This window comes from Orcinus orca, chromosome 10, assembly GCF_937001465.1.
Source record: "Orcinus orca chromosome 10, mOrcOrc1.1, whole genome shotgun sequence".
Taxonomy (NCBI): domain Eukaryota; kingdom Metazoa; phylum Chordata; class Mammalia; order Artiodactyla; family Delphinidae; genus Orcinus; species Orcinus orca.
The window spans coordinates 84,075,666-84,089,929 of record NC_064568.1 but is presented as its reverse complement, the minus strand read 5'-3'; the positions used below and the strand labels follow the sequence as shown (position 1 = coordinate 84,089,929).

The following is a 14,264-nucleotide window of genomic DNA, read 5'->3' as shown; positions in this document are numbered from 1 at the left end:
TCTTTTAATAAATGTATTCTTCTAGGGAATTCCCTGACGGTCCAGTGGTTAGGACTCCGTGCTTTCCCTGCCAAGGTCCCGGGTCCGATCACTGGTCAGGGAACTGAAAACTCCCGCAAGCCAGGCCGCGCAGCCAAAATAAAAGTATTCTTCGAGTGAATAAAGAAGGAATGATATAATTAGAATATTGTGATTTTGCCACCAATTATGAATTAGTGGATAGAGACACTATTCATCAGTGGCTGCTAACATCACAAAGAGAAACCAGACATTCTTTCTTGATGGAAGAAAGTGACACCAGGATTAAGTGGTCTTGCCAGAAAGGCTGAACCTGAATACGTTCAAGCCTCCAGACTGAACTACCAACTCCCAGGAAGTAGAAACAGAGAAAGGTGTGAAAGTACACTACAGGGAAGCATTTATCAAAATGCATACTGGGGGGCAACTACAGGATAAACAACCCCCACGCCCAGGAAATACAATGCAATGGGAAGAAAGAAATGGAGCAGAAATCCAATTAAAAGAGACAAGAGGGACTTCCCTGGTGGCGCGGTGGTTAAGAATCCACCTGCCAATGCAGGGGACACAGGTTCGAGCCCTGATCCGGGAAGATCCCACATGCCGTGAAGCAACTAAGCCCGCGAGCCACAACTACCGAGCCCACGCGCTGCAACTAGTGAAGCCTGCGCGTCTAGAGCCCGTGCTCCACAACAAGAGAAGCCACCGCAATAAGCCCACCCACCGCAACAAAGAGTAGCCCCGCCCGCCGCAGCTAGAGAAAGCCCGCTGGTAGCAACCAAGACCCAACGCAGCCAAAAACAAACAAAAAAACAGACAAGACCTACCAAACACATTTTGTAGACATAATGGGGAACCTGATTCAACTAAACATTTATATATATATGATATATATATTTAACTAAACATATATATACGATAATAAAAATTGGAATGTAAGCACTTACTGGATATGTAATGACATAAGGAATAACTATTAAGCTTTTATGAGATAAAGGCATTATGCCTATGTTTTAAAAAGTATTTGTTAGAGATACATACTGGAATATTTACAGGTAAAACAGTATATATTTTTGCTTCAAAATAACAAGGGAAGGGAGTGGGTGGATGGGGACACACATGATACAAGACTGGTCAAGAGCTGCTAAATGTTGAAGGTGGGTGAGCATGTAAGGGTTCATTATGTTATTCTTTCAGTCTTTGTCAACGTTTTAAATTCTTTGTAATTAAAAAAAAAGCTTTTAAAACATGTGCATATGCTATGGTTCTGCACTTAACACTTGTGCTCAAGGAGGCAAGTGCACGACCTGGCACTGCAGTGTTGTTCCTAATAGTGAAAACAGGACACAACCTCAATGTCTATCAGTAGAACTGCTAAAGAAACGGGGCTCTCAATTCTAACTAGGGTAGCAGTTAAAACGGAATCCAGTACAGCCTTGACAGCACTGATGTAATACTTTATAGCTTCTTACTGAAATGGGGTCAAGAGCACAAAGGGGGCCTTCAAGCTGTGTGACCTTGAGCGAGTGACTTAACCTCTCCGTGCCTCAGTTTCACCCTCTTTAACATGGAGTTGATAATAATCATATAGATTTTTTTTTTTGGCCACGCCCCTCGGTTTGCGGGATTTTAGTTTCCCGACCAGGGATTGAACCCAGGCCCTCGGCAGTGAAAGTGCGGAGTCCTAACCACTGGACCGCCAGGGAATTCCCGTATACAGACCATTTTTTGACGCTTAAATGAGTTACTACCTGTTAAGCGATTAGAACAGTGCCAGGCTCGTGGTGAGCGCTACAGAAGTATCTATTAGTAGTCGTGGTATATCTATTCCTGGAAGGCCGGCCTTCGTTCTTGGCACAACCCGCACTGCGCGCCCTCTTTCCTGGATTTTAACCTGGAGCCCGATGCACCGCCCCCGCCCGTCCCGCTCGCCCAGGGACTCACCTGAACCCGGCCGACCCGCGACCGAGACTCTTGAAACGCCGGTGGGGCCTTGGGTCTTGGGCCGAAGGAGCACCGCGGACCCTCTCTCCGCTCCGCTAGGCTGACACTTCCGCTGTCTCTTTAGGCCGCTCGGAAGCTGTTTCATGTTGTCGGCCTCCACGCTTTGGGCCCATCCAGTGCAAAGAGGCCAATAGGAAACTGTCCCCCTTCCCCCGCTGCCCCCAAATCCTGGGACCTCCTGTTCCTGTTCCATACAAGCCTGGCTCTTCCCTTCCATTTCCTAGCCCCACCCCATCCTGACCCCGACTTGCCCCACAAGTGAATTTCATTTGGCGATCTGAGGAGCAGCACCGAGAGACCCAGAGAAAGGGTCGCCTGCATTGCCTTACCCCTGAGAGCTCCACACACCCGCCTGGCCTTCTTGTCTTTCCACTTGGGCACAGAGAGGTGAAGTAACTCGTCCACAGCAACACTAGTGGACAGGGACAAACCACAGCAGCGCCCTGCTACCAAGACACTCAATCTCCCACCCCGCGGCTTTCCCCGCCCTTCCTTCCCATCAGGCTCTAGCTGCCTGCGGAGTGCCTGCACCTGGCCACCCTCACTCCCCGTGCCTCCCACCCCACATTAACATCACCTGACCTCCAGGAGTCTCTCCATTTCTTCCTCTTGTGCACCAACAGGGTATGTGCACCACCCCCTCTCCCAATCCTTTCAGGACACAGCTAGTCACACAAAATAATTACTTGACAACTAGTTATGTGGCAACACCTATGTTTTCTAGATAAGGAAGAATAATAACTTTCCAGGTAGGGAAACAAAGTTTCTGGATGCTTAATAGGAAAGAGCACTAGACAGAGAGTCAGTCTCACATACAGACAACTGTCACCTCCCAGGCATGCGACGTTGGGCAATCACTTCATGTCACCAAGCTCAGTTTACTCAACTGTAAGTGTGAATGTTAAATGCCCACGCCTTGCTCTTCTCTGGGTGATTGTGAGGAGCATCTGAGAAACCCCATGGGAAAGCTTTTTAGTCTATACCCTGAGGCCTTTTCACCAGCTGGTCCCACTTCCTGGATTACCCTCCCAGGTAGCACTGAGCTGACTCCCTCATCTGCTCTGTATCTTAGCTCAAATGCCTCTTAACGAAGCCGCCCCTGACCACCCTAGATAATGAAACCTCACTCCTTTAACCTGCTCCACTTTCTTCTGTTTCCAAAGCACTGTATCACCTATATATTACACTATACCGTTTATGTATTATACTTATTGTTTTTCTCAGGCAGGGTTCTCTGCTGTGTCCCAAACCCCTGCCGAGTGGCCGAGTGCCCTGTTCACTGCCTGAACTTCCCTTCTTCTCTAGGTGCTCTGCTGATGACAGGCACTGAAAATCCTTCATGACACTGTCAATGAGGCTGAATGGAGGGGAGTGGTATCAGCGCCTATAACACTTTGGTCTAGATTGATGAAAGAGAAACTGAAAAAAACCTGCAACATTCCCAAATTCTCCCTTCAACTTTCTCTTTGCTGCAGGCTTACCCTATCAGGCCCTCTCTTCTCCCCCGTCTCTCCCTTCCCATCTCGAGGCCTCTCCTCCCCTTTGCTTTTCTCCTTTACTCCTTGGGCCTCTTTTGTGACTGCTTTCTCCTCTGTGAGCTTTTCTTTGCCTCTCTGGGTAGGTGAGAGAGGAAGGGGCTGTCTGAGCACTGGGGTTGGAGTCTCAGAGAGACCAAACTGAAATTCAGTGTTGAAGGTGAGTGTGGTCTGTAGTAGCAGCCTAGATAAGGACACGGCGGCGGAGACTTTGTCCCTGTGTCCTGAGATGCTCAGGGAGCACAGGGAGGACTGCAGGTCTGCACTGTGCTCTAAACATGCAACAGCTGCTTTCCCCTCACCCTGGGAGCTCACGTGAAGGGGGAGGGAGGAGGCAGAGCGGAAGGTCTGTAGCAGCGGCTTTTTCCGAAAGCAAACGTTTACAGGAACTGCTTAGACTTCCCAGATAAAGATTTGGCTGAATCTGCCTATGCTAGAGCAGAGAACACTGCCTGGTTTCCCAAACCCACCTCAGCCCACCTGCCCATTGCACTTCTGGGGCATCTCACTCCTCTGAGGGTGGGGTAGGCAGTGGGGAGCACAGGTATAGGGGCAACATGCTGAGGCAGAAGTTGCAGGTGGAAGAAGGATGGGAAGGAAATGGATTTGCTGGCACCTCTAACTGATTACAAGGACCATCAGGACTGTCTGGGGCCTTGATACTCAAAGTGTGTTCCATGAACCAACAGCATCAGCATCACTGGGAGCGTACTGAAAATGCAGATTCCTGGGCTACCTTCTGAATTAGAATCTGTATTTTAACAAGATCTCGGGTGATTTGTAGATACTCTAAAATTCAGTAAGCACTATTCTAGGGCCTTCCCTGGTGGTCCAGTGGTTAAGACTCCATACTTCCACTGAAGGGTGCATGGGTTTGATTCCTGGCTGGGGAACTAAGATCGCACATGTCACGCAGTGCAGCCAAAAAACAAAACAAAACAGAACAAATTCAATAAGCACTATTCTAGGTAGTCAGCATTTAGCCACTGTTCTATTTACAAATGAAAGGGTCAAGGAATTTTAGAGTTTTTTGGTTGTTGTTATGGTCCCTAAGCTATAAGGAAAACCAAATATATATACATATGCATATACATATATACACACATATATAGACTTCTTTAACTTTTTAAAAATAGACTTTGAAGACATATTTAGTACAGTATACTTTTAGGTTGAACTTTTATTTCCTTTCTTTTGAAATTCTGATTCAGATTTTGACTGTGGAGAAAAGTATAATGAGCCTGTCAGCAGAGGCGTTTAACATTCTATTTCGTTCAAGCATGATACTTACAATTCCACCTACATTCATTAGATGGTATTATTTCTTTATGTAAATCATAGTGCACGTTTATTGAGAGTTATGTTTTCAGTGCTTTACAAGTTTGTATTAATTTATTCTTATGTTCCCTATGAGAAAGGTACTCTTATCCCCTATCTTACAGACAGGGAGACTGTAGCATAGGGGCATTTAATTAAACTGCCCAAAGTCACACAGCTCACAGATGGAAAGGCAGGTAATGAACCTACACAGTGTGGTGCCAGATTTGTGTGTTTAACCCTGACAGTAAATGGCCTGAGAAAGCTGGACTCCCCAGTTAAGCAGCAAGCTGCCCGAGGTCAGAGGCTCCTTTTCTTGATAGAGTCTCAATGATTCTGCTCGCAATGGCCCTCCAAGTTACTGACTAGCCTTCAAAAGGCAGTGGCAGAAAAGGCTATGAATAAAACCGGCACACTGCAAAGGTTTTAAAGTATCATCTTATTCATTGTTTATAACAAAAATGGAAACCTTAATATGGTAATGACCTGCACTGGGAATTTGGAGTTAGATATCAAAATGGGACATGGATTTCTAAACCATCAAATCTATAGGTTTCACACCATGGGTAATGCTGCTTAATAAATGAGTTTGCCACCCATTCCGATGAAAGCAACAAAGAAATCATCCATTAAATTCCTGGGGAGACTGTGGCAATGATTTCCTATGGGAATGGGAATGACTCTTATTCCCCCAAATCTTAATTGTGTTTAAAATGTCACTTTTACAAAAAAAAAAGGCTCATCTCTGAATATCTTTTGAATGTACCCAATCTTAAAAAAAAAGTATACACAATTGCTAGTCATTTAGAGTTATTCAATATTAAATATTACTCAATAACGGCCCATCCATACCAATTTATCTCCAGGTAAGATTTGGTCCTTTTAAGAGAAATTGTTAGAAATGAACCAACGGATAGGGAAGAAGGAGGTTACCAAGCAACTGCCAACAGTCATCCACCCAGGAGACAGCAGCACTTGGTCTGCAGAAAAGCCACACACTCCAAAGCAAAATAAATTTCACAAGAGCAAAATTAGCCACTTGAAAATCTTACTTTCCAAGATCACCTCATTTAGGGGCCCTGGTGGTCCATGGGATTAGTCCAGTTTGGCAACAGTATGGATTCTAAAATGCCTAATGAGGTTGCAATGATGACTGAAGGCTTTTCCACACTCATCACACTCATACGGTCTCTCTCCAGTGTGGCTTCTCTGATGCTTTATAAGGAGTGTTCGCCTACTAAAGCTTTTACTACACTGACTGCATTGATAGGGTTTCTCACCAGTGTGGATTCGGAGGTGCTGGAAAAGCCCCGCATTCTGGCTGAAGGCTTTACCACACTCGTTACAGCGATAGCGCTTCTCTCCAGTGTGTATCCTCTGATGCTGAACAAGGTATGAGCTCAGGCGGAAGGCTCTCCCACACTCTTCACATTCATATGGTTTTTCCCCTGTGTGGATCCTTCTGTGTCTAATGAGGCCATTGCTGGCACTGAAGGCTTTCCCACAATCCTTACATTGATAGGGTTTCTCTCCAGAGTGGCTCCGCTGATGTTCAACCAGGCCTGACCTCTGGCTGAAGGTCTTTCCACATTCTTCACATTCATATGGCTTCTCCCCAGTGTGGATTCTCTGGTGCTGAATGAGAACTGAACTCTGAGTAAAGCTTTTCCCACATTCATTGCACCTGTGACGTCTCTCTCCAGTGGGATGTCCCCTCTGCTTTTCTACCTTGCTCTCATGTTTACAAGTTTCTCTGTACTTAGAATCTAAAGGAACATCTCTTTGGAGTCTGCTATTCTCAAAATGTCCCATTTCTTTTAAGACTTCTTGTTTCGATGCCAAATCCTGGTTTTCAAGTACAGTTTCACCATCTAGAATAATAAATAGATCAAACAATGTCATCTCTTTCTTTTATGAAAGAGTATAACCACAGGATGGGGAACAGGAAGATCCATATCAAGCACACATATTCTAGGAATCCAAAGAAGACCTAAATGGAGATATTGAGACCAACAGAGTAAGGGGTCATCAGCACCTGCTGAAATGGCTGGAGGGGGTCACCCAGAGAAGGCGAGGCTTCCAGAGAGGATGTACTCAGGCAGGCACTGTGGAATGCTTACTAGGAAGCAGGAACTGTTCTAAGTGTTTTATGTATACTAATTTATTAAATCTTCAAATGACTCTTTGACTCCATACTATGATTATCTCCGTTTTTACAAATGCATAAACTGAAGGCACAGGAAGGTTACTTGACCTGCCCAATGTCACACAGCTTCTAAGTGGCAGTGCTTAAATTCCAACCCAGGCAATTTGGTGCCAGAGTCCACAGTCTTTACTACCCTATACTGAACCACCAGAGATCCCCTGAATGGACCTGTGAAAGTCCTTACCTTGTTCTCCAAATTTGTGGGACCCAAAAGATTCACATTTGAGCTGTGTCACCATGGACTGAACCTGGAGAGCTGTTGATTCCTGCTTGGCCTTCAAATGCACTGCATCCCCTGAGAGCACTTCAGAATGTCCATATTCACAGTCTGGGGCCTGAAGGCAGGTAGGTATATTTGGGTTCATAAGAGGAGGATTAGAGGAATCCAGGCTAATACTCAATGAAAGAGATCATATGGAACCATATGAGACATTTTGTAGAGCAATGGCACAGTGGAAGACCCAGAGTTTAAATCCACACCCAAAAGCAGAAGGGGGAGAACAAGAGTGGCCCAATGTGATATGGTGGTTTAAAATATGTTTATAAGTTCTTTGATGCTCCTTCCATTAACTCCTCTCTCCTTGAGTGAGAGCTGTACTTAAAATGACTCATTTCTACTGAATAGAATGTAAGGCAGAAGTGACGGTATATAACTTCTGAGACTAAGTAGTAAAAAGGATGTGGTTTCATCCTTATTCTCTCTTTCTCTATTTCTCTGTCTGTCTGTTGGGGAAGCCAACTGATATGTTGTGAGGACACTCAATGAGCCCTAAGGAGAAACCCATATGGTAAAGACCTCCCGCCAACAGCCAGTGAAGAACCGAGGCCCCCTACCAACAACCATGGGAGTGAGCCATCTTGGAAGTGGGTCCACCAGCCATAGTCAGGTCTTCAGAGGACTATAGTCTTGGTTGACACCTTCACAGCAACCTCATGAGAGGTCCTCCTAAGTGGCTCCCAAAACCCTGACTCAGAAACTGGGAGATAATATTTGTTTTTTGAAGCCATTAAAGCTTAGGGAGGCGGGTAACTTGTTACCCAGCAACAGAGAACTAATACATGAGGCTATGGCCAACCAACCTGGGTCACCAAACTTCACCCTTCGTTTAATATTCTGTGTCCAGGAGCCTATCTTCCTCCTCTCACCTGGTTCTCTGGCTCACTTAGCTCTCGCTCCAGATCTTCAACTGCAGCCACCGCCTCCTCCCCACTCTCGGGATGGTGCTTCTGCACCCAGGCCTGGAGCTCCTCGGGCAGGATGGTCAGGAACTGCTCCAGCACCAGGAGCTCCAGGATTTGCTCCTTCGTATGTGTGTCTGGCCTCAGCCACTGATGACAGAGTTCCCGGAGCCGGCTCAGTGCTTCTCGGGGACCAGGAGTCTCTTGGTAACAAAAGTGCCTAAAAAGTTGGCGGGAGGCCTCCTGGCCAGAAAAGCTGTTCTTCTTAAGGTAGGTTCCTTGGTCCCAGATAGGGTCTTCCTCCACCTTCACAATCTTAAGTCCATCCTGTTCCCCTGTTGAAGCCATTCTGGGATTAACTTAGAAGGGCTCACTCCAGCCTGAGGCAGAGGGGTCACTGATTTAAGATCCCCTGATTTAACCTTCTTTAGGAGGATGTACCTGATGAGAAAAATATGTCTTAATGGAAATTAAAAAGTAATGGGGAAAAAAAACAAAGTATAAGAACAATAAATATTATGCTATCATTTATGTTAATAAAAGGTATATATAGTATTTTACTTCTGTACGTTTAGAAATTAGAAGAAAAGGCATATGGCAGAATACATTACTGACCCCAATTCTTCACCCTTCCCTGTAGACATGTACTTTGTTGTGCCCTCCCACTGTGATTCTGGGCTCAGCCATGTGACTTGACTTGGCCAGTGTGTTACTAGCAAGTGTGATACAAGCTAGACTTGAAAAGTACTTGTGTGATTGGGCTTGCTTGCCCTTGCCTGCTATAATTACTAGGAGGATATGCTGGCTTTCAGATGATAAGAAACGTGCAGAACAGAGCCAAATCACCCCCAGAGGGGCAGATGAGACCATCCTAGGTCAGCTAACTGCCAGCTAATCCCCAGACATGTAAGTGAGCCTAGCTGAGATTTGCAGAGCTGCCTGGAGGACTCACAGCTGACTGCAGATATACAAGTAAGCCCTACCCCTATCAGCTGAACCCCAGACTCATGTGCTAAATAAATGTTTATTGCTATATGCCGCCAAAGATTTGTAATTGTTACACCACATTATTACACCAATGAAAAACTAATACAGAGGGGTGGCCTCTGGGGAGGGAACTAGGTAACTCAGAATAAGACAGGAAGGAAAATAATACTGTCTGTATTTTTTCTGATTGTTGAGTTATTTCAAATAAAGTACTTATTCCAAGAAAATAAACAAATAAATAAATTGTAGTGATTTAAAAGCCTCATAGTCAATATATGGTAGCTTTAGGGGAAGAACAGGACATAGAAAACTAGCCATAATATCAAATGATGAGTGCTATATAGAGGCTTCAACAGAATATCTAGGGAGTGATGAGCAGGAAAAACATAATTCTGACAGGGTATGGAGCAGTGAAAGAATGTGGCTTAGGGGCAAGTACATTTGAATTAGGCCTAAAATAATGAACAGAAAGTTGTCAGGCAGAGAAAGGGTGATGGGAGGAGATTCAACATGACAGGCCAAGCAAACAACAGAATCAAAGGTATTTAAGGTTACACGCCACAGTGACTCTAAGGACAGGCAGGGGGTCCTGGTGGCTGAACTACAGAGTATAGCGTGTGGAGAGAAAATGCATGACAAGAGATAAGGTTGGAAAGATGCATTTCATCGGAATAGAGAACAACCCTGAACTCTAGGCTAAGATGTTTAGACTTTACGATATGGAAAACCGAGGGTCATCAAGGTTTTTATTCCACTGTCATAGAGTTAGAGCTGTATTTTAAAGGAATATTGAGTAAGATTCAGGAGGGAAATGGTAAGAATATGCTGTAGGGTTGTGGCAGTTTAAGTTGGCAGGTTTAATGGTGGTTACACTGATACAATGTTTACTTTAGCGGTGGAATTTAAGTTTTATATATGACTTTAGTCCTGTTTTTTGTTTGGTTTTTTTTTGCAGTACACGGGCCTCTCACCGTTGTGGCCTCTCCTGTTGCGGAGCACAGGCTCCGGACGCGCAGGCTCAGCGGCCATGGCTCACGAGCCCAGCCGCTCCGCGGCATGTGGGATCTTCCCGGACCGGGGCACGAACCCACGTCTCCTGCATCGGCAGGCGGACTCTCAACCACCGCGCCACCAGGGAAGCCCTTTAGTCCTGTTTTAATAGAATCATTAAGGTCTGACAGAACTGAGAAAAGTTTCTCAGTTATACTTTATTGGGGGAAAATGTATTTATCCCATTCATTCAAATATCATGTGCCTACTAAATGCCTGGCATAGTGTGGGCACTTAGGTCAAAGCAGTGAAAGGGAACAGACCTGGTCCTTGCCTTTATGGGATTTGCAGTGGGAGAGACAGACTTTAGTACAATATTCACATCAACTTACGTTGTAGTGTTAAGAATAGAGAGCGTTACAAAGATTGTGGGTCTTATTCTTTGTCCACGTCCAGCATCAACCCTAATTTTTTACTCCTTACTGCAACATCTGGGTATCAGGTTTGTTGAATCTTCAGTCCAGGAAGATTTGTAAGCCTGAGAATTCTTATGAATTTACATTGGATTCCACTATTATTAAAAATGTGGCAAAAATTGTTCTGTGACTATAGGCTCTGAACCTGAATGCTACTGAGAAACCATGGTTATCAGGTTTTTCTCTTGAGTACCACAGGCAACCCCTCACAGACCCAAAGCCCCAGGTGGGGCAGCCTCTGCATTCGCTGTGCTGCTCTCCCCACAGTTGGTGGACTTAGGATTTACCTCCTGATCTTGTGCCACCATGAACTCTGTCTTTATCCCTGTTTTCTGGATAAATAAGTGAATTCTCCCTATCTACGTCCCTTTTCCTTTCATCAAGCCATGGCAAGGGCAGGGAAGGGAGAAGGCAGAGAAAATGCACTCTTCGTATTCTCCCCTATGCCACCACTGCTCCCAGGATCTGTATGTGTTACCCTATGTTACCAGCTAGTCCTCCCTTGTTTCCTGTCTCCTCTCCCACCCATGTCCCAACCTGCTACAGATCCCAGACGCCTCTTGTACTTGATACACCTCTGATAAACTGAATGGACTGAGTTTTTTAAAATCATCTTTAGAGAAGCACTGCAAGGTAGAGACTAATGTTCAAATCATGTGGCCTCTCTAAAATGGGACTGACCAAAGCACCCCTCTCACAGAACTGTGATAATTATATAAGGTAATGCATATAAAAAGCTTAGCACGGTACCTGGCCCATAGCAATTGCTAAACATTAAAAAACTACCAGGTATTATTAGCAAAGCAGTACTAATAAGTTGAATATCCTCTTTTTATAGAGGAAATAGACCCTACAAAATAAACCATTGAATTCACAGGCCAAATTCAGTAGACAGTTGAAAATCTTGGAAGAAATATTTTCTGATGCTAGAGGCTTCAGTGGACTTCCACACTCATGAAAGGGGATAGGAAAAAAAAAAAGACTGTAGGCTACTGACTCAGGCTACGGCTTTATCAGAAACTATGGACCCAGGGGCCAAGGGACAGGACCAGTCTCATCTGCAGTAACTAAGCCCTGAAGCTGCTGGCCCCATACTAGGTCTGCCCGCCCTAAGAACTTCTTGGGGCAGCAACACTCAAACACTGGGTGTAAGTCCCAGAAAGGGTCTTAAATATAATAAATATAATGCTGAATGAAGAAGAGAGAGAAATCTAAAACAGAAAGCTGCCCACACAAAATAAACCTACAAATTAAATTCCAAAATGCATGAATAACTCTAACCCTAAGAAAAATAATCAACAAATCAGAATAGAAATTCACTTGGACTATAAAATTCATTTTATAGTCCAAGGAGTTTTTTAAATAAGTGATTTTGAGAAATACATGAGATAATGAAACCAAAACAGGCAAACAATGCAACATTGGGTAGATATAAAAAAGGACTAATGAGAAATCTTAGGATTTAAGAAAAAACTTTGACATTTAAAATGCATTAGAGGATAAACAACAGAACGGACACAGCTGAAGAACAATAGTGATTTTTAAGACAATACTGAAGGCTTTACTCTGAATGCAGCAGAGATGAAAAATATGAAAGAGCAGTTAAGAAGAAAGAGAGAATATTTCATATATATATATATATCTTCTTAACTGCTCTTTCATATATATACACATATATAATAAATATATATATATACTATATATATAAAATGTTAAGAAAATACAACATTAATATACAGGAGCTTCAGAAGATGAGAATGTAGTGAATGACTGAGAAATAATAGTTGAGAAAATAAATTAAGAATTTTCCAGAAATGAAGGCCTGACTTCTCAGATCAAGAGTGCACACCTAGACATAATATAGTGAAACTGCAGCCTATTGAGGATAAAGAGACAATCTTAAAACCTGCCAGAGGAAAAGAGACAGATTACCTACAAAGGAAACACAGCAAAGTGCTCATTAATGGAGTCCAGAAGGCAATCAGAGTGGGGAAATGACTGTGAACACAGAATTTACTCCCAGCCAAATATAAATAAATAGAGCAAACTGAAGCCATTTACAACCCACGAACCCTTCCTAAGAGAGTAACTGAAGGATGTAGTTCAGCAAACAAAAGTGAACTCAGAGAGAAGGTATGAAACAGAGGAAACAACATAAGTCCAAAAACTGACAAAATATGGCAATAAATTTAAATGATTATGGGAAAAAAAACCTCCTGTAAAGTAATATATTCATTTACATGTAAAATGATGTACATAAAAGGTTATTTACTGTAGCACTGTTTGTGAGGCAAAAGGTTGGAAACAACCTAAATGTCCACCAATATGGGACTGGTTAAATAAATTAGAGTAATCCATATATTGGACTACTACTATGCAGTTTTTATAAATGAGGAAGCTCTTTATGTACAGATATGAAAGCACTGGCAAGATACATTTAGTGAAAAAAGCATGGTGAAGAATCACTGTGAAAAATATTATCAGTTGTATTTAAAAAAGGGAAAAAAATATATATATATTGGATACCCAAGCAACATTACCTGTCTCTGGGGATGGGAAACATCCCAGAGGGAGCAGGCATGATGTGGAATTTTTCAATGGATAACCCCTATTACATTTTTTTACATGAGAATGTTTTACTACGCAAAAGGGGAAGAATATAAAACTAAAATTCTTTATAATAACAAGATGTGGTAGATGGTCAGTTCAGTAGAAAGAGTGTATTAAGGCCCTTGTTGTCAGGAGAATAGAAATACTGAACAGACCTCATTTTAAAAAATTCTAAAAGTAAATACACATCTTATAATTTAAGGGTAAATCAGCAAGGAATTGGAGCAAATGGAACTCTCATACATTAATATGATAGTTTAATGGGTACAACCACTTTGGAAAATTCTTTAGAACTATCTCTTAAAGCTTGAGAATAAAAGAAGTTCTGCAGCTGTGGTATCAAGTAGCCCAGAACTGACCTAAATGGGAAGGAAATCCAAAAAAGAGGGGATATATGTATACGTACAGCTGATTCATTTTGCTGCACAGGAGAAACTAACACAACGTTGTAAAGCAACTATACTCCAATAAAAATTAATTTAAAAAAATAGCCCTGAACTGGTCTGTTCAATCAATCAACAATTCACTTCAGAAAACATGTTTTTGTAAGTCCATCAATTAGTGGCAACCCATAGCTTCTGAAAATCAGCCAATCTGTAATGACTCGTTCCAATAAACACAGCTCTGAGAGCCAACTAATCAACAACAGTTTGTCCCGTGAAACCAAGCCCCCAGAGATGATGTCAGCCCACCGAACTCCATGCTTCTCAAAATGCCTGTGTAAGAGCAGCAATCTCTTCTGTACCTAGTGAGGTGTTCCTAGTCAGGATCTCTCCAGCTCTCTTTTCATTTCAGATATTGAGTGATGGTCTCATCATTCTTTGACAAGCTGAACATATGTGTACGCCATGACCTAGTAATTCCACTCCCGGATATGTACCCGAAAGAAACAAGTGCTTTCGTCCACTAAAAGCTAAAACTACAGGAATGTTCAGAGCAGCT

The 14,264-nt window shown here is 43.3% G+C and overlaps 2 protein-coding genes across 3 annotated transcripts in view; one reads left to right on the top strand and one right to left on the bottom strand.

Annotated features, from left to right (window-relative positions):
• The window catches only part of LOC101279885 (zinc finger protein with KRAB and SCAN domains 4), a 94,026-nt gene that overhangs the window by 67,263 nt on the left and 12,499 nt on the right, over window positions 1–14,264 (top strand). The window lies entirely within an intron of this gene.
• Window positions 952–14,264, bottom strand: part of ZSCAN31 (zinc finger and SCAN domain containing 31) — a 30,659-nt gene continuing 17,346 nt past the window's right edge. The window contains exons 3-6 of one of the 2 annotated variants that reach the window (XM_012539191.3): window positions 8,227–8,700; window positions 7,265–7,415; window positions 6,155–6,745; window positions 952–3,379 (exon numbers count right to left, since the gene is read on the bottom strand). In XM_012539191.3, coding sequence (XP_012394645.2) covers window positions 3,360–3,379; window positions 6,155–6,745; window positions 7,265–7,415; window positions 8,227–8,607 — 1,143 coding nt within the window. In that variant the 5' untranslated portion in view covers window positions 8,608–8,700 and the 3' untranslated portion in view covers window positions 952–3,359. Of the gene's footprint in view, window positions 3,380–5,576; window positions 6,746–7,264; window positions 7,416–8,226; window positions 8,701–14,264 lie in introns of those variants that run through there. The other variant, XM_033417055.2, reaches the window with a different exon arrangement.